Source organism: Borostomias antarcticus (assembly GCF_949987555.1).
Source record: "Borostomias antarcticus genome assembly, chromosome: 21".
In the NCBI taxonomy this organism is placed as follows: Eukaryota; Metazoa; Chordata; class Actinopteri; order Stomiiformes; family Stomiidae; genus Borostomias; species Borostomias antarcticus.
The window spans coordinates 10,274,400-10,294,784 of record NC_140254.1 but is presented as its reverse complement, the minus strand read 5'-3'; the positions used below and the strand labels follow the sequence as shown (position 1 = coordinate 10,294,784).

The window sequence follows — 20,385 nt, the reverse complement described above, 5'->3', positions numbered from 1 at the left end:
GTGATGTGCTTGTGACTTCACTAAGCATGTTCTACTGTAGAGCACGCGTCGTTCTGAAGAGGAGCATCGATTTAATGAGAACTCAAGAGTACTCGGAAGAACATAGTCTCAGTTCTGGTTCAGCGAGGATTGACCTGCGTCTCTCTGGCTGGGAAGCGTGGGCATTTACCGCCAGAGTGGTCATTACAGCCTTCCCCCAACTCGGTCCACTCGGTCAACTCAACCTCCAGAAGCGGAGATGAGTTCAGATTCAGTGGAGCGTCCATCATGGAACGTGAGGGAAGGAGAGAGATGGTAGAATCCCATATAGAAACGTGACCATGAATAGTCTGGTTTCTCCTACATAGATGAAAAAGACACATCGATGGAGTTTCCCCATTGAAACTTGGTCTTTAGATTAAAGACGGTCATGCTAGTTAGCAAGGCTACCGTTCACATTCTGTTCTGCCCTGTTTTCTGTTCTCTTACCACTCTCACCCCTGCTCTATTGCCCCCTCTCACTCCTCCATTTCTCTCTCTTTCTCTGTCACTCTCCCCTCTCCCTCCTCCTAGTGGAGCTAGAATCGGAGCCTGCCCAGAGGACCCCAGGGGCGGAGCCGGCCCAGGCCCCACCCACCCCGCCCACCCAGGTGAGGCCAAAGGAGAGGCAGAAGTTCTTTGAGGAGGCCTTCCAGCAGGACATGGAGCAGTACCTGTCCACGGGCTACCTGCAGATCGCTGAGAGGAGAGGTGAGAGAGGCCCGGCACAGCCATGGTCCGGAGAGAGCCGGTACTGAAAGAGCGAGGCCCAAAAAATCAAACAGCAACACCTGTAGTATCGTGTGACATAATGCTCATGCGCATGTCCAAAAAGCTCCATTTTTGTTTCATCTGACCACAAGACGCGGTTCCAACTGTAGTTAGATGTAGTTTGATGAATTACATTTTTCTGTAAAAAATAAAATAAGAGTTCCTTCTTGCAGCTTTGCCATAAAGGCCATTGTCGTGTAGGCGTTGTCAGAGGATGCCACGTTATTTTGGAGATTTTGGAGATCTTCAACTGTGCCCCTTGGACTTGTTTTTGCTCCTGGAACTGTCCATCACTCTCCGCGTGGGGGTGTGGTTAGGGTTAGGGTCAGCTTAGTCTCGGAGCCAGACTCTCTATGGAGGAGAGAGTCTGAACTTCAACCGCTTAGAATTTGTAAAAGGAAGTTCTTAAAAAAACGCATTACTTCCGGTCCGCACTGTCTACTACTCTCTACGTAATTTTGATGGGATATCCGCCCGTTTTTTCCCCAACTTCCTTCAACAAAGTTTCAGCAATTTCAATATATCAATCCGGACCGGAGGTCGACTCATCTGGCCCGCAAGACTAGGGTCAGCTAGACTTGCGTCCTCTACCATACCCTGCAGGTCAGTCACTGGTTTGGTGGCCCAAATGTCCTTCTGTAACTACAGACGCTGACATGAACAGGAAACTGGCGGCGCTTCACTTTCGCTTGTCCTTCGTGTCCGGTCTGAGCCCGGCGTTAGCGTTTAACATGGTCCTACCCACTTCCGTTTGACTCCTAGCGTTAGCGTTAACCATGGTCCTACCCACTTCCGTTTGACTCCTAGCGTTAGCGTTTACCATGGTCCTACCCACTTCCGTTTGACTCCTAGCGTTAGCGTTTACCATGGTCCTACCCACTTCCGTTTGACTCCTAGCGTTAGCGTTTACCATGGTCCTACCCACTTCCGTTTGACTCCTAGCGTTAGCGTTTACCATGGTCCTACCCACTTCCGTTTGACTCCTAGCGTTAGCGTTTACCATGGTACTACCCACTTCCGTTTGACTCCTAGTGTTAGCGTTTACCATGGTACTACCCACTTCCGTTTGACTCCTAGCGTTAGCGTTTACCATGGTCCTACCCACTTCCGTTTGACTCCTAGGTTAGCGTTTACCATTGTTAAAGAGAGAGAGAAGGTTAAAGAGAGTGGGGTTTAAAGAGAGGGAGAGAAGGTTAAAGAGAGAGAGAAGGTTAAAGAGAGAGAGAAGGTTAAAGAGGGTGGGGTTTAAAGAGAGAGAGAGAGAGAAGGTTAAAGAGAGAGAGAAGGTTAAAGAGAGTTGGGTTTAAAGAGAGAGAGAGAAGGTTAAAGAGAGAGAGAAGGTTAAAGAGAGAGAGAGAAGGTTAAAGAGGGTGGGGTTTAAAGAGAGAGAGAAGGTTAGAGAGAGAGAAGGTTAAAGAGAGAGAAGGTTAAAGTGAGAGAGAGGAGGTTAAAGAGGGTGGGGTTTAAAGAGAGAGAGAGAGAAGGTTAGAGAGAGAGAAGGTTAAAGAGAGAGAGAAGGTTAAAGAGAGTTGGGTTTAGAGAGAGAGAGAAGTTTAAAGAGAGAGAGAAGGTTAAAGAGAGATAAGGTTAAAGAGAGAGAGAGAAGGTTAAAGAGGGTGGGGTTTAAAGAGAGAGAGAGAAGGTTAAAGAGAGAGAGAGAAGGTTAAAGAGAGTGGGGTTTAAAGAGAGAGAGAAGGTTAAAGAGGGTGGGGTTTAAAGAGAGAGAGAAGGTTAAAGAGGGTGGGGTTTAAAGAGAGAGAGAGAAGGTTAAAGAGAGGGAGAGAAGGTTAAAGAGGGAGAGAAGGTTAAAGAGAGAGAGAAGGTTAAAGAGAGAGAGAAGGTTAAAGAGAGAGAGAGAAGGTTAAAGAGCAAGAGAGAGAGACACAAACGTGAAGAGGAGCAACAGAGAGACAGAGATGGAGAGAGTGTGAGAGATGGAGAGAGTGTGAGAGATGGAGAGAGAGAATGAGATGGAGAGAAAGGGAGAGTGATAGATGGAGAGAGAGTGAGAGAAACGGAGTGAGTGAGAGATGGAGAGAGTGAGTGAGTGAGCGATGGAGAGAGAGATACAGATGGAGAGAGAGACAGAGAGAGATGCCACAAGACACCAACCAATCAGAAACCAATCTTTAGGGACACACCTCCCACGCACACATGCCTATTTTCACTACATGTGACATGTACTTCACACTAGCAGGATTGGGGTCATTGAGGGGTTAGAAGAATCCCTTTCTCCATTTAATGGAAAAACAACATTTTGGAATGAACAGGATGGAAATGGTCTCCATGGTAAGCCTGCTGTTTACAACTAGCCTGATTGGCTCCATTTTTCTGGTTAATATAAAAAAGCGTAGCCCGGGAGAAAATAGATATTTTCTGGAGAGACGGTAATAGAAAGGTAATAGATCGGTTTGATTCTGCATTATTTAGACGTTATTTTGAACTGCAAATACCGGCACTGGCAGCAGCCTACAGATGGGAAAATGTGAATGGGGACAGGTTCCATACAGTACACTGAGAACTCATTATCTTACATTTAACCCATTGTTGGGTGTATGTATTGTGTATGTATTATGTGTGTGTGGTGTGTGTGTGTGTGAGAGAGAGAGAGAGAGAGAGAGAGAGAGAGAGAGTGAGGAAACAATAGGCTCTGGTTGCCTCAAATAAAGGAGCTAGAGAGGATCACAAATTGATAAACTATTGGCCGTGTTTGTGTGTATATACATGCATCTGTATAGGCTTGCATGGGTGAGTGTGTGTGTGTGTGTGTGTGTGTGTGTGTGTGTGTGTGTGTGTGTGTGTGTGTGTGTATATATGTATATATACATGCATCTGTATAGGCTTGCATGGGTGTGCGCACGTGGATGTGAGTGAGCATACCATATATGAGTGTGTGTGTGTGTGTGTGTGTGTGTGAGGACCAGTCAAGGCTGTCCTAAGGGGGAAATAACCGTTCCCTCTCTCTCTCTACTCTGCTCCCTCCTTGCTGTCCCGCTCACCTCATAACCCTGAGGTACAGTAACGGCGTCCTGTCAACCCCCTCACTGCTCTCCACCAATCATCCTGCTCCTTGTGTGGTGATGGCATCCTTCACCGTGCGCTCGCCAGCTGTGTTGTGTGATGCATGAAGAAACGCTGTCCATGATAGAAGGAACCTGCAAGGTGGTGAATCCAGGACTTTGACGCACACCAAGTAGCCCAGGGAGCTAGCGTAGCAGTTAGCCTAGCGTAGCAGTTAGCCTTGACTCAAAGCAACGACACAGAGGACTAACCCAGACCATGGCTGAACAGAACAGTATATCAAATATCAAGTAGTATTTGAAAACTGTCTGGTCCTATTATGTACAAAATATGAATATATTTGTGTGTACTGTATATACAGCAATCCATATACAGTACATAAATAGGATACTTGTCTATTCCTCTCTTACAGTATCTAACGGGGGGGGTAATCAATATCTTAAGATACCAATACTACCAAAGCCTACCTGTACACCAACTTATAGCACTAACAGCATACCTAATATCACCTAAACCTACATTTCAAATAATATACTGTACAACCCTTGTACAGTATATCTTATACAGTATATCTAATATACTATACAACCCTTGTACTCAATATCTTAAGATACCAATACTACCAAAGCCTACCTGTACACCAACTTATAGCACTAACAGCATACCTAATATCACCTAAACCTACATTTCAAATAATATACTGTACAACCCTTAGGTTTAAATCAAATTAAAGACAAGTTAAAACACCTCAGGTTTGGTGAAATAAAGATGCAGGTAAAAAAAAAGAGAAGATAAATATGTTTATCATACATACAGCTTTTCATCAGCCTGTCCACTGGTCCTGCTGCTAGCCTGGAGAGTTTGAGAAAAATATACTGGTAAATGTAGTTCCCATAAACGAAGAGACAATTCGTGTGTGTGTGTGTGTGTGTGTGTGTGTGAGGGGAGGGGGGTTAAGGTTAGGGTAAGGGTTAGGTGTAAGGTTGGGGTTATGGTTTGACCGGTCTCTGCGTTTATGGGAATTAGCAACTGCCAAAAGATAAAGAATACCTCAAGGTTCCTTCCTGGACTCAGCCCCTTGCCGTTGCATTTTGGGAAATGTAGTTCCGGTAGGTGTGCGTTAACGGTCATGTTCCTATGTGTCCTGCTCAGAACCAATAGGCAGCATGTCGTCCATGGAGGTGAACGTGGACATGCTGGAGCAGATGGACCTGACGGACGTGTCTGACCACGAAACTCTGGACGTCTTCCTGCACTCCTGGGGAGAGGACAACAGCGCCGCCTCACCAGGGCTGGGTAGGAGACGCACACGCACGCACGTACGCATGCACGCGCACACACATACTCCCAAAGATGAGCATACATGCATCCATCTGTATATCACAGATTCTAAATGTATCTACTGTCTCACACACACACACACAAACACACACACGCGCACGCACGCACACACTCCCAAAGATGAGCATGCATGCATCCATCTGTATATCACAGATTCTAAATGTATCTACTGTGTCACACACACACACACACACACACACACACACACACACACACCCAAAGATGAGCATGCCTGCATCCATCTGTATATCACAGATTCTAAATGTATCTACTGTGTCACACACACTCACACACACACACACACACACACACACACACACACACACACACACACACACACACACACACACACACACACACACACACCAAAGATGAGCATGCCTGCATCCATCTGTATATCACAGATTCTAAATGTATCTACTGTCACACACACGCACGCACGCACACGCACACACACACTCCCAAAGATGAGCATGCATGCATCCATCTGTATATCACAGATTCTAAATGTATCTACTGTCACACACACACACACAAAGATGAGCATGCATGCATCCATCTGTATATTACAGATTCCAAATGTATCTATAACACACACACACACACACACACAGACACACACACAGTTTGTAACCACCACATTCTCTCTCAAATCCCTCTCCACCACTGTATGCACCCTGTGCGGTGGACCGGGCGCGGCGCCCTCCTGTGGTCATTTGGTCTGATCAGTGACTCATGCCCCCTCAGGTCCAGAAGCAGAGTCCATCGCCACGGAGATCAGCCTGCAGGTGCCCACCCAGGAGGAGCTGCGCCACAAGCTCTCCTCCTCCTCCCCCCACGCCGACTCCGCCGGCCAGGGCTCCGGGGATGACGGCGAGGGGGCGCGCTGCTGCGCCGTGGTGGCGCTGACGCCGGACGAGGGCCACCCCGACACGCCGCCATCGGAGAACGGGACGAGGAAGGACCGCGAGCGGACCAGCTCGTAGGACAGACGGACGGACCAGCTCGTAGGACAGACGGATGGACCAGCTCGTAGGACAGACGGACGGACCAGCTCGTAGGACAGACGGACGGACCAGCTCATAAGACAGACGGATGGACCAGCTCATAAGACAGACGGACGGACAGTCCCCTTCTTCGTTTCAGACACACACACAAGAAACTGAACCACAAGAAAGTAACAGGGACAAGCAGGATTTTAACCCATATATTTATATACTGTGTGTGTGCGCGTGTGTGCGCGCAAGTTGAAACAACCGCCTTGACTGTTCAGCCAAACATTCTTCCCTTTAGCCAACTCCTCTGACTATAACACGTGGTGTAAGCTATAGTAGATGCAAGCCGTGGTTGTCTCCAGTCAAAAACCCATCTGGGACAGGGACACGTCCAACTAAATAAGGAGGAAACCAAGAAACAATCACCCTGAAACACTGAGACAGAGTACTAAACTCTCCCAGGACTCGGCTCCTGTATGTGCTGGGGGTCTCTTGAACGGGCCCACTCCTATACAGTATTTACCCCATTTCAAGATTTTTTTCTAAAGAAATCCTCATGTTGAAATTGTGTGGTTGCAGTACTGTACCCCTCTTCCTGAGACCCCGACCCCAAACCTCTTGACTTGTTGGTAATAAATGTTTCTCCCCCTGTGCGGTCCATTTTTCATCCAGGACCTGGAGTCCTATTTCAGAAAGAAAGTGCTGGATTGAGCAGAGTGATGGTTCATGTTTAATAGTCCCCTTTCACTTGTTGCTGGTGATTTACGAGCGAGCCGGAGTCCTTTTATCACATGGAGCACTGGTGGAGAGGGGAGACGGTTGAGTGGAGGAGCGCGGTGGTCATTGGGAGCGCTGGAGTGGTTCATTCGTTCATTTGGGGCGGCTGTATAGCTCAGGAGGTAGAGCGGGTCGTCCAATGATTGTAGAGTCAGCGGTTCGAATCTCGGCTCCTCCTGACTACCTGTTGAAGTATCCTTGGGCAAGACACTGAACCCCAAATTGCTCCCAATGAGCAGGCTAGCACCTTGCATGGCAGCTGCCGCCATTGGTGCTTGAATGTGTGTGTGAATGGGTGAATGAGAGATCATTGTAAAGCGCTTTGGATAAAAAGCGCTATAGAAGTGCAGTCCATCTACCATTTACCATTCTCCCAGACGGACCTGGACACGGAGCGCTGACTGGGCGCTTTCCTGCTCCTCCCAGACCAGTGATCAACACCCTCAGCTGTGCTTGTATGTGTGCAAAGACCATAGCGATGGCAGTATTGTGTTGGTGACCCGAAAAAGTTACCGAAACAGAGAAATAAAAGAGCCAGATCACTCTCATAGAGAGACACGAGACGTTCAAAAGAAATGACAGTGAATTGTCCGTAAGTTTTTATTAAACCTTAAGTACAAACTGCAAAAGTAAAAAACTGTCAATATAACCACCATGAAACGCTTTCCAAGTGTAGGGAAAGGCAGAAACACAGCGCTAATAAATTAACTCGCCAGAGACCAGACTGTGAGCGAATAGTTTAGAACTGTAGAAAAAGCAACAAAAAAAAAGCAAAAAAAAAAGAGAAGGAAAAGAAAAAAAATCCCGTCTGAATAGAACACATTGTAAGGCCATAAAAACTTGACAACCACATTTTTTTTTTTTGTTGAAAACACCCAACTTGGCATTTCCTTAAATATTCCTAACAGTTCAGTCTTCTGCAAGGGACGACAACCAACAAACTCGATTATAGGATTTCCTTGACAGTCACCACTGACAAGCTCAGTGCAACATGAGTAGCTACTACATTGTTGAATTTTCAGTAATGAAAATGTAAAAACCCATTTTTTTTTTGTGAATACTTTTTCCCTTTTCTTTAAAAAAGTAAAGCTAAACAAAGAAAACTAGGGGGGCGTCCGCTACTCCATATCCTCTCTCTTAGTGATATAAGCAGCACTTAAAATTTTATACACGTTACTAGAGCAACCCTGTAAGCGTCAAACTCACATGGATGAAGAAAGTGAAGTGTAAGGCTTTTTCTTCATCGAGCACTCCCCTCCCAAACTCCCCTCTCATCCTTCCTTCACCCCAGAAAAAGGCTCAAGTATTTAAAGAAATTTACAGGATTATGTACATCAGTTGTCGTTTTGTGTTGGAACTTTCTCCTAAATCATAAAACATCTGGAAAAGGGAAAATGCAAAAATCCCAAAAAAAGAAGGGAAAAAAAAAAAAAAAACGTGGATTTTCATATTTCACATTTTACACTCTTTGACTAGTGGCTCTACTCGAGATAGCACATCAGAACAAAAACAAAAATCAAAAACACAAAATAATAATAATAATATAATATAATAATTAATGTTTACTGGTACAGATGAAACAAGAGGACTGAAAGAATGGAATGTTAACACGATTGCACATCTAGAACCGGAGAGGCCTAAAAGCCACTCCGCCCTGTGGAGGGGTCTGCTAGCCGTTAGCCAGCAAACCGCCAGATTTTCTTTTGTATTGTTATACAGTAATAATAACCAACAGCACCAAAAAACAATGGATCTCCTCGCTAAGTATCAGGCACAGTTTTCACTTGCTAGCGAAGGAGGTTTCCCTCCGTACGAGCAGGAAGTGAGAGACGGGCAGTGACCTCCGATTGGGGGGGTCAAACTGGCACAGCCCTGCCCGCCTCACGTCCACCAAGGAAAAGAAACATTGAACAAGGAAATAAAAACACAGAAGACTCGTAAAACTACTAAAATCAAAGCTAGAATCCAAAATAAAAAATAACAAGCCAGCCAAAAAAATAACATTGTCTGTCTTTCAAGTTTTACCTCACGTCGCCTCCTCCTTTAAAGTCAGGAGCTGCATCAAGACAGAGTTCAAACAAACAACTCTTCCTCAGAAGTCAAGAGGGACTCAAACTTTGGGTACTACTTGCGTCATTTAAATTCAAAACAAGCAAAGGGCAGAGCCTTTCTCCTGTGTCCCCGTGTTCACAGTTGAGTGACGTGATTAGCAGGAGGAGGAGGAGGGTGAATGCAGTCTAAGGGGCGGGGACAGACACGTGATATGTCGCCAGGTTGGGGGGGCGGGGTCGGGTGGCGAGCTGAGGTGGCGGTTGGCAGGTGTGCGGCGTCCGTCACTTTGACCTGTGAATCTCTCTCACTTAATGCTTAGGATGACTTCAAACGAGCAAGCCTAGAAAACAAAGGAAAAAGGAAAACGGAAAACAAGAAAAAAAACTAATCTTCTTTCGCGCTAGTGCAAAAAAGACAGCTTGCTTTTAAAAACAAGGTTGCCATACTAAGGGTGGTGGGTGAGCAAAGGGGATAGTTTTGGGGGGGATGTGTGTGGGGCATCAAAAAGCTTGAAATCAATGTTTTTAAAAAGGGGAGGGGCCATAGCGGCACTCTAAACTGAAGCGGGGGTGGTGGGGGGGGCGGCGCCCTCACGACATGGCGGCGGCGGTGGCGGCGTTCTTGGCGAGGTGGGCGGGGGAGATGCGGGACAGGGACACCTCTACGGTGGCGCGCTTTCGGGGGCCCCGCTTGGGCGCCGCCTTGACCGGACTGGCGCCGTTGCAGGCGTCCGCCACGACCACGCCTTTCTTGACGGTGGCCTTGCCGCACACCTGGTTCACCAGGCTGTTGATTTGCTCCTGGAAAGGGAGGAGGGGACAAACGCCACAGGTATTAACACAGGTATTAACACGGGTATTAATACGGGTATTAACACGGGTCGCAGGCAGAGCTGGTTGATGCTGCTAGGGAAAGGGATGTCTGGGGCCCCCTGCTGGAGCTGCTGCCTCCGCGACCCGACCCTGGATAAGCGGATGAAGATGATGAAGATGAAGATTAACACGGGTCGCTGAAAAGAGAAAGGGTCTCAACCCCTAACCAAGCTATGTTTTATGTAACAGAAAGGTCACAGCATGTGCTGTGTTACTACGCTGTTATTGTCCAACTGGCGCTTTCGTTCTAGAAATCATCTGATGAACAATTAGTTCTAGCCTAGTTTTAGGTACTCTAGAGAGAGCGGGGAAGAAGGCAGAATCACTAATACACACACACACTCTCTCTCTCTCTCTCTCACACACACACACACACACACACACACACACACACACACACACAACGCGGCGGCCTACCTCGTCGTATCGGTACATCATCTTGAGGCCCCTGCAGGACTTGTGTTTGTCCACGTAGTGCAGGGCGCACTCCAGACAGAACACCACGTTCTCGTTCTCCTGGACCACCTGAGTGACACAGTCCATAGCGCAGTACGCTGTTAAGAGTCCACAACTATACTCTTATGTCCGAACTTATTTTCCTTCAACCGGGTGGGCGGGGTCAAGAGGGGGGCCAGCCTTCTGACAGAGCTTTTAACAGCACACAACTGATCCACTGCCAGAGAAGGTGAGTAAATATTGTCACTGAATAAGACCAGTGCGAGTCCTAGGTCCATACACTTGTACATGTACGTGTACATTTACACACACCATATCTTTCTACTGTATTATTTTGCATTGCTTTTTATTATTATCTTGTATTTTATTCTGTTGTTGCTGGGAGGCTGAGGAGAATTTTACTATTATACTTGTATGATGGATGTAACAAATACATCATCTTGAATCTTGATTAAGGATCCGGTCCCACACTGCTAATTTTCACCTCCTTCTCAAGCCCATCCTCACGATAACACTGCTTTGACAACCTCTATATCTCTGTGAGGGATGTGCAAGAACACAATATTGTGCACCTTTGAATAGTCTTAGCTAAGATGATGGATAAACCAGTTATATGTTTCACACATACACCGCTGGTAAAAAATAAAAAAAATAAAAAAATCACACCAATACAGCAGTGTCTATAATATTTTCAAAAAACAACTTCCAAATGACAGCTCTTCCTTTGAGAACTGTCTCAAACTTCAGCCCATTATAAATGGCCATGCTTACTGATGTGTTTTATATAGTAGTTAGTTAGCTATATTGCTATATACCGGTAGTTGGCTAGATTGCTATAAACTGGTAGTTAGCTCGATTGATTAAAGGCAGTTAGCTTGATTGGTTAAAGGTTAATCCAATCACCTGCTAATAATTTTGATCAACACCCATCAGTAACACCTCTAGCAGAAACACATTCCTATTGAGAGTGACCAGTCAGATCTGCGGGGAGGAGCAGGAAGTGAGCTCATGAGTTGGGGATGGTCTCAAGGCTAAGTGGTACAGTATGCAGGTATGGCATGAATTTACGTTAGGCTATAACTCAGTGAATAAAAACAGCAACACACAACATCTTGTGAATGTGTAAGCGAGGCGATATTTTGGGCCCTCCCCTCCCAGCCCAGCCCGACCCTGCCCCCCCCCTCACCATGGACAGGTAGCAGAGGTGCTGGCAGATCTGGCAGCGTCTCTCGGAGGACTCCAGCGCCAGCCACTTGCGCGGCTTCTTCCGGCCCTCGGCTGACGCCTGGTTGTTGTCGTGGGTACCGTAGCGGGCGGAGGAGAGGAGTCCAGCCTGGAACAGCTCCTGCCGCTGTCTCATCTCTATGTTCCTGTCAGACGGGCGGGAGAGATGGCGCCGGTTAGCCACGCCGAGGCCTGATTCTATTGGATGACGACTACGTACGCTCCTATTGGACGATAGAACGTCAGCGCCAGAGCTACAGTATGCTCCCTGGCGCTAGCGACGGATGTCACTTTAACCTTTAACCTCAAGCGTGTACTACCCGGTAAGAGAATCACGCCTGCCTTTGAGGACAGTTGAAACTGACGTAGGTCTTTGATCACACTGCCATGGCAACAGGGTGACATCATCTTAGAGCAACACCTCCATCCCATCACAAACACCCCGCCCGCTTTTGATGTCCGGCGTGCCGCAGCGGCGGTCGGTGAGGACACCGTACCTGAGGTCTTTGAGAAGGGCGGAGACGGTGGTCAGGAGGAGGCCGTTCTCACGCTTGGACTCTGCTGTGGCGATCTGATAGAGGAGCTTCTCCATGGAAAAGGGTTTGGCTATATGCCGGCATTTCAGGTCCTGGAGGGAGAGAGGATGACCAGAGGGCCGTGGGGAGAGAGAGAGGGAGGGAGAGGTAGAGAGGCATGGTGTGAATACATTACAGTAGATCATTAAAGTTGATGCTCCAAAAGTGACCGCCGCCTACTTTGTTCGGGCTCACCTAGGAGCGGACGACGCCCTCCTCTACCTGCTGTGCAGGGCTCTCGACCGCCTGGCGGGAGGTGGAATACAGAAGCCCGGTGGGGGACTTTGTTGAGTGGCGCAAGCAGAGACACTTTGTTGAGTGGTGCAAGCAGACACTTGTAGCTCAACGTTTGCTGGGTAGACCAGGGAGATGGTGGTGGACTTCAGAAGGAACCCGGCTCTGCTCCTGTCGTCCATCCAGGGGGCTGTTGTTGTTGATCCAGACATACAAGCACTTCGTCTGGTTGTGCACCTGGACGACAGGCTGGCACGGGGCCGGAGGTCCGACGTACCGGCCGACATCGACTCCTCCCTCCGTCTGCCGGGACAAGCCGGCCCTCTGGGTGAGGAGGCTTTTGGATCGGACACTACCTACCTACCAACTGACCGACTCCACTTGAGTGATATTTGACACTGGTATCTTGTATCTTGAATCTTGCACATCTTTGTTTGCACAACTTCCAACATTCCTAGGAATCTCTCCCCTTGTCGGCACCAGTTAGGCTATTCTGTAGCATGATTGTACTGTTCATATTTGCATTTCTGGTATTTTGTATATCCCTTGGCACGATTGTACAGCTCATCTGTATATTTACATTTATATATTGTATTGTATAGTATATTTGTATACTGTATAGTGTATTTACATTTTGAACATTTTGTACTTTTTGAAACATGCTGCAGTGACTCTGAATGTCCACAGTGTGGCAGCAGAGAGCATTGAGTGTGTATATCCAGAATATTCTCTCTGGGCCAGTATTTTCCTCTGGTAGGCATCGTGACTTTCTCAATCCCACAGAATTTTTATGAAGAGGGTGAACCATGATTTGCTTCAGCACAATGTTTTGCATAATCCACATTGCCTGTACAGAATGCAGTTTTGTGCTCTGATATTCGTTGTTTAAGGGGCTGTTTGGTTTTTCCAACGTATGCTAGACCAGGAATGTAACAAAAGACCTCATAAGACTTACAGTTTATATATTCCCGAATAGGAATTTTCCTCCCAGTGTGAGGATGAGCCATTTCATATTTGTGGCATTGTTGCAGCAGGCACAGTTACCACCCCTACCCTTTGAGTCATGTTTTGTACATGCCAATGTTTTTAATAGTGGCTGCTCTCCTGAACGAGACAATGGGTGGAGATTTGCATAAGTCCTTCAGATATTCTTCTGCTTGAAGCACATGCCAGTGTCTCGTGAGTGTCTCCCTTTTGTAGCGCAGTGATTTTCGTCAGTAGAGAAACTAGTCCGGCCCCCATTCTTATGCATATTAGACTGTCCATTAGACTGGAGACCTGTCCTCAGAGACCTGGGAGACCTTACACCTTACTGGGGTAAACATGGAGGTGTAAAAAAAACATTTTACTGATATTAATAATTCTTATATGGCCTTCATCCTGCTATTTGTCAATTCTGTCATCATCCTGGAGCTCTTTTAACCTCTCTCTGTTGCTAGCCTCTTAGATTTGTCACTAGTAGCTTCCCCCTTACCTAACCTTAACCCTAAACGGCCTCTGTGTTTAAGGGAACTGGCCTTCACCAGTCAAGCAGTCAGTGCCTCCATATCAGGTTCAGGATATGTGTTGTCCCAGTGTGCACTTAAAATCAATACCATGACAATTTTATCTGATCAACCATAAAACCCTGGAGGACATTATACAATACCTGAAACCCTCCTCCTGTTGCCTTGATATTCTGCCTACAGGCTTTTTCAAAATGTACTGTATCTAACTGCATGGGCTATGATTTGCTACAAATTGTAAACATCCGTTTGTGTTCCCACAAACCCTGAAAACTGCAGTCGTCAAGCCACTCTTAAAAAAGAATAATCTAGACACCTCACACTCGTGAGTGTCTCCCTTTTGTAGCGCAGTGATTTTCGTCAGTAGAGGAACCAGTCCGGCCCCCATTCTTATACATATTAGACTGTCCATTTGACTGGACAAAAACATGACTTGAGAAGGTCGAGAAAGTCATGATGCCTACAAGAGGAAGTGCTGTTCTGAAGATGCTGTCTCAGAGAGAAACATTCTGGATATACACACTCTATGACACCAAATCAACTTACTGACTAACAGCTTCAAATGCTTTTGAACTCAAGACTATTTAATCTATGTCCTTGTGCTGCCATCTAGTGGATGGTCTTAGTAGTGATGGCCAGTGGGATAGGATAGTGTTCTCTGAAGCTTTATATTGTGACTGGTCCTTGTATCTAGAACCATGGGAGAAGAAAAAGTGATTGGTTCCTAAATAATCTGGTCCAACTCCCAGCTGTGTACCAACTCTGCCCTTGTGTATACGTATGGCCAACTGAACCTGTATAGTTCAAACGCTTTAAAGAAAGCTCTGTGCTGAAGTGAGGAAGTGTTTTTCTATTGTGACGTGAGCCAAATAAACGTTAGTATTCTGTCCTCCTCGCCTTGGGAAATGTAAGATGTGCTAACTTTTCATACTTTTGTGGAACATGCTCTGCATTGAGGGGTCTGGCGCTCCACTGAGAATCCTGTTGAGATGAAAACCTGCTCTTCCTGTTCGGTACCTCCGGCTTCGTGGTGATATTTCAACCCCGGCAAAAAAAAACGACAGCCCTGTAAATCAACTCTCTCTGCACGGTATGTACATTCACGGCCTCCGCTGAAATGAACCCTCTCGCCAAGAGACCTGTCGTCATGTAAGAGACCGCTCGTCGTGGCCGTCTCACCTTAGCGGCCTCGTAGCCCAGGTTCATCCACTGGGAGGTGGCGAAGTGGACCGTCTCTGACACGCTGTAGCCGCAGCACACCTTGGACACGAACGTCCCCGGGAAGCAGACCACGAACTGACCGCTCCGCTGGACCGTGCGGTGGACCTTGATGCCCTCGCGGCAAAGCACCTCCGGAGAGATCTGCGCGTGCATGTACACACACACACACACACACACACACACACACACACACACACACACATACACACACACACACACACCCCCACACCCACACACACACCCCCACACACACACACCCACACACACACAGGAGAGAGAAAGGGGCAGGTGAGGAGACATCTCCTGGAAACACAGGAGGGGGACGTGCTGAAAGACAAACACACACACACACACACACACACGCACGCCAGGCGGGCGGCCTCACCATGATGTTCTTCTCCAGCATGTCCAGGCCGGGCGTCCCGTTGGCCTGCAGCAGCGCGTGGACCACCTTGTCCAGCTTCGTCTTCTCCTCAGCAGGGACAGAATACCTGGGGGAGGAGCAGGCCCAGTCAGCCTCGCCTCTGTGTGTGTGTGTGTGTTTCGCTGTGTTCCAGTTGCCTGGGAAGTAGGAACTTAAAGTTGTGATTGACGTCACTCCCGAGAAAACCCCCACTTTGGCCCCATCTTTGTAGCTCTAGCCATGTTAGCCACTGTTAGTGATACCAGTGGATAACAACACACTATACTTTATTTTGCACATACTGTACCAACTCCATAGCAACATTGTCCACTGAGAGACACAAATTAGACAGAAGTGTTTGATCTTATTACAGCTTTCGCTGATTGTTGATGCGTGGGGCTTCAACAATCAACAGCTGTGGTTGGATCAGGTCGGGGTGGATCCCGGGCAACTGGAACGTGGCGTGCGTGTGGAGAGTGTGTGTGTGCCGTGGTTCAGCCTGGGCTCGTGGGAGGTGTGTGTGGTACAGTAGGCTCTCTCTCCAGGGGCTGAACAGAGAGAGTATACAGGCTCTTCCAGATGGCCGCCGTTGCCGTGGCAACAGGGGCTTTTGTTTTTGTGATGAGTCACAGCGGGGCCAGGCGGGCGCCCCCGTTGTGCGTCGGCTCACCACCAGAGGGAGCCGTTAACGGCTCTCTCTCTGACTAACAGGCGGATATTTTTAAGGTAGTGGCTAGTTCCCGTCAACACAGAGACCGGTCAAACTCTAACCCCAACCCGAAACTTAACCCTACCCTTAACCCAACCCTATACTTAAACTTAAACCTATCCCTTTGCCCCTTACCTAAACTGCCAGCGCCACAAACTTCCTATTTTGTGTATAACTCACCAGATCCTCAGAGACCTGGGAGACCTTACACCTTACTGGGGTAAACATGGAGGTGTAAAAAAAACATTTTACTGATATTAATAATTCTTATATGGCCTTCATCTTGCTATTTGTCAATTCTGTCATCATCCTGGAGCTCTTTTAACCTCTCTCTGTTGCTAGCCTCTTAGATTTGTCACTAGTAGCTTCCCCCTTACCTAACCTTAACCCTAAACGGCCTCTGTGTTTAAGGGAACTGGCCTTCACCAGTCAAGCAGTCAGTGCCTCCATATCAGGTTCAGGATATGTGTTGTCCCAGTGTGCACTTAAAATCAATACCATGACAATTTTATCTGATCAACCATAAAACCCTGGAGGACATTATACAATACCTGAAACCCTCCTCCTGTTGCCTTGATATTCTGCCTACAGGCTTTTTCAAAATGTACTGTATCTAACTGCATGGGCTATGATTTGCTACAAATTGAATTGAATTGCTACAAAATTGTAAACATCCGTTTGTGTTCCCACAAACCCTGAAAACTGCAGTCGTCAAGCCACTCTTAAAAAAGAATAATCTAGACACCTCACAAATGAACAATTATAGGCCTAACCTCCTGTTTTTAAGTAAAATCATTGAAAAAGCAGTTTTTCAACAGCTGAACAACTTCCTGGCACTAAATAATTGTTTTGATATCTTCCAGTCAGTATTTCGACCACACCACAGCACTGAGACTGCTCTTGGTAAGGTCTTCAATGACATCGATTTAAACACAGACAATGGAAGAATTTCAGTCTTAGTATTACTGGATCTCAGTGATGAATTCAACACAGTTGACCACAAGATATTACTAGGCCGACTGGAAAACTGGCCAGGAATTTCTGGCACAGTGCTAGACTGGTTTGAATCCTACTTGAAGGACAGGGACTACTTTATGTCTATAGGCAATTACAAATCTGAGCGGACAAAAATGACCTGTGGCGTTCCCCAAGGCTCCATTCTGGGGCCTTTTCTGTTCAACATTTACATGCTTCCACTAGCTTAAATGATGGAAAACAACAAAATATGCTACCATAGCTATGCAGACGACACACAAATTAATATCACCATATCACCTGAGGACTATAATCACATACAAGCGCTGAGTAAGTGCATTGAACAAATCAACAATTGGATGTGCCAGAACTTTCTTCAACTAAACAAAAATAAAACTGAAGTAATTGTCTTTGGAGCCAAAGAAGAACGCTTCAAAGTCAGCGCTCAGCTCCAATCAGTAATACTAAAAACCACAAACGAAGCCAGAAATCTTGGTTTAGTCATGGACTCAGACCTGAGTTTCAACACATTAAGACAATTACAAAGTCAGCCTACTTTCACCTGAAGAATATGTCAAGGATTAAAGGATTTATGTCTCAGCAGGATCTGGAAAAACTTCAGTAGACTCGACTACTGTAACGGTGTGTTTACAGGTCTCTCTAAAAAATCGATCAGACAGCTGCAGCTGATTCAGAACGCTGCTGCTCGAGTCCTCACTAAGACCAAGAAAGTGGATCACATCACTCCAGTTCTGAGGTCTTTACACTGGCTTCCTGTCTGTCAAATAATTTAGTTTAAAATACTGCTGTTGGTTTATAAAGCACTGAATGGTTTAGGGCCAAAATATATTTCTGATCTGCTTCTACGTTATGAACCATCCAGACCTCTCAGGTCGTCTGGCACAGGCCTGCTTTCTGTCCCCAGAGTTAAAACAAAACATGGAGAAGCAACGTTCAGTTTTTATGCTCCACATATCTAGAACAAACTTCCAGAAAACTGCAGGTCTGCTGCAAATCTTAGTTCTTTTAAATCAAGACTTTTCACTTCCCAGGTTCTCTTCACACATCAGCTACTTCATTTTGCTCTCTTCTCGGATTAGTCCCCGAAGTCAAGTGGCTCGCCGTCCAGACGTTGGGGACGTACTAAACACACAGCGTTGGAGCCGGTGTGCCGGGCGTCGGAGGGGACGGCGGATGAGGGTGATGTTCATGACAGCTTACCTGCGGACGGCCGGGGGAGGGGGAGAGGGAGGGCTCGAGGCCTGTCTACAGCCACAGCCCCTTTCTCAACCCTGCCACACTAGCACGCACACTGGCGCTAATACAAGATAAGGGATAATAAGAGAAATATCAAACTTCATAAGAGGTTACAAATACACAGCGGACCGAAAGCGGTGTGTGTGTGTCCTGCTTGTACACGTGTCCCCATGGGGCAAAAAAAATGTTGTCGTCTTGCTTGGGCGTTGACGAAGAGGGAGTCCTCAGCGATTAGTTAATCCTCTAGCTAATCACATCGCACAGTTTAAAGCTGCATGAGGTACTTTTTTTATAGTTCAATATTAGGTTTTATTTTGCTATTAGTTTATGAATTATTCTTAGCAAGACCCCCCAAAAAACATGTGTGACATGAGACCACATAAGATCCTGTGAATGTATTATATTATAATTTCAGTGTACTGGCCAGTAAACGGGCAGGGAATCTTGTCATGGCAAGGAAAGAGATGCGTTTTAAGTATCACAACAACATAGGGTAGACAACAACCCACCCCATGAAATCTTTACCATAGAATTTGGGATGACTGTATACTTTACTAATAAACTGAAAATGTTGCTCAATGTAATTTCTCTTCATAGTTACCTGGTTTGAAGCCATCCTTCCAGTCCATAGAAGCAGCCTCTCATAGATACTCGCGTTTTTGTTTGTATAGCCTACGTCATTACGGAGCCCGAGTGGGGGATTGTGGGAAGGGCAGTACTTAAAACGCAGTGCAGTTTTTACCATGACCAGAGAGGCCGCCAAAGTGCTAGCTCATGCAGCTTTAATTCTGTCATTGCATTCAAAGGACGCCGATTGGCCCAGTTGGAAAATCACTCTGAACGAAAGCCTTCCCAGACCCTGAATCGCATTTGGAGAACTGAAGTGGGCGTGCGATTCAGAGTCCGGGGCCCGGCTCAGGGAGGGAGGAATACCTACCAAATGCAGTCAGCACCAGTGTGTAAGTAATCAATGTACGGAAGGCGGTTTTGGTCTCGAGACCAGCATGAGGTAGAAAAGACCATGCCAATGTTTAGCCAGGGAATGGTCACCCCTAGAGAGAGAGAAAGAGGGAGAGAAGGGAGGGGGGGAGAGCCCATTGTTATCACAAAAAGAAAGCCAAAATCACTGTTTGGCTGAAAGTATTCATCAACATGATGGTGTGAGGGATGGTTTTGGGTTAGCAGTTGATTTTAAAAAGTCATGTCAACAACGTGTTTGAATTGTGACCCTACAGGACGACGTAAACAATAGGTTTGATCACAGCCTTACATCTGCCCTAAATGGTATTATGAGGAGTTTCATTTTCATTTTTTACTCAAAGCCCAGGATGTATGAATGCAGTGGTCCTGGTCTTACCCGGCACAGCACCCAGGTGTCTCAGGATGGACCCAGAGTTGTTGGGGAGGACAGTGAGGTTCCATCCATGTCTGGGGAGACAGACAGACAGAGACAGACAGAGAGGCAGACAGACAAGCAGACAGACAGACAGAACACTGTATGGTTAGACCCACACTACTGGGCATGTGTGCTAACTATTAACGTAAAGGTATAATATGTTATATGTGGATTAAAATAAACATTAAAAAAACAAAAAACATCCATAGGGCTTTGCGAAGGCTGCAGAGTGAAATTATTGCTTTTCCATAAAAAATTATATTTTGTCTGAAATTATTACATTATGAGATTTTGACGGCCCGACAATGACACTGTTGATATCATACCAGCCAATAGTATTACAGCGTTGGTACTGCACGCTGGGTTGCCAGGTACTATTCTAGCTTCACCACTGTGAGATTAGCACTAGCCAGCTAACGTTATACTTCCGTGAATTAGCAGCATTATAGATGTTGGTTAGCATCAAGTGTGTGTGCGACTATAAAACGGCAGCTTTTCCGTCCACTTCCGCTCACTCTTTTCAGCTAATCGTCGTCCTGCTTCTCCGCCTGAGCCCCGGCGAACCGTGCGATACGAATCTCAA

At 46.6% G+C, this 20,385-nt stretch overlaps 2 protein-coding genes across 2 annotated transcripts in view; one reads left to right on the top strand and one right to left on the bottom strand.

Moving 5' to 3' along the window:
- Nucleotides 1–267: 267 nt before the first annotated feature.
- dtnbp1b (dystrobrevin binding protein 1b) lies at nt 268–6,137 on the top strand (the record flags this gene model as incomplete). Its single annotated transcript, XM_084454923.1, has 4 exons — nt 268–274; nt 553–729; nt 4,963–5,106; nt 5,899–6,137. 4 exons carry the CDS (start codon nt 268–270, stop codon nt 6,135–6,137), a joined length of 567 nt encoding a protein of 188 aa, XP_084311049.1.
- A 1,384-nt stretch (nt 6,138–7,521) lies between these two features.
- jarid2b (jumonji and AT-rich interaction domain containing 2b) overlaps nt 7,522–20,385 on the bottom strand; it is a 102,250-nt gene continuing 89,386 nt past the window's right edge. Inside the window, 8 exon segments of the mRNA XM_084454922.1 lie at nt 7,522–9,775; nt 10,265–10,372; nt 11,490–11,673; nt 12,025–12,155; nt 15,021–15,203; nt 15,448–15,553; nt 19,344–19,458; nt 19,764–19,834. Of these exon segments, the coding sequence (XP_084311048.1) occupies nt 9,566–9,775; nt 10,265–10,372; nt 11,490–11,673; nt 12,025–12,155; nt 15,021–15,203; nt 15,448–15,553; nt 19,344–19,458; nt 19,764–19,834 (1,108 nt within the window). The 3' untranslated portion in view covers nt 7,522–9,565.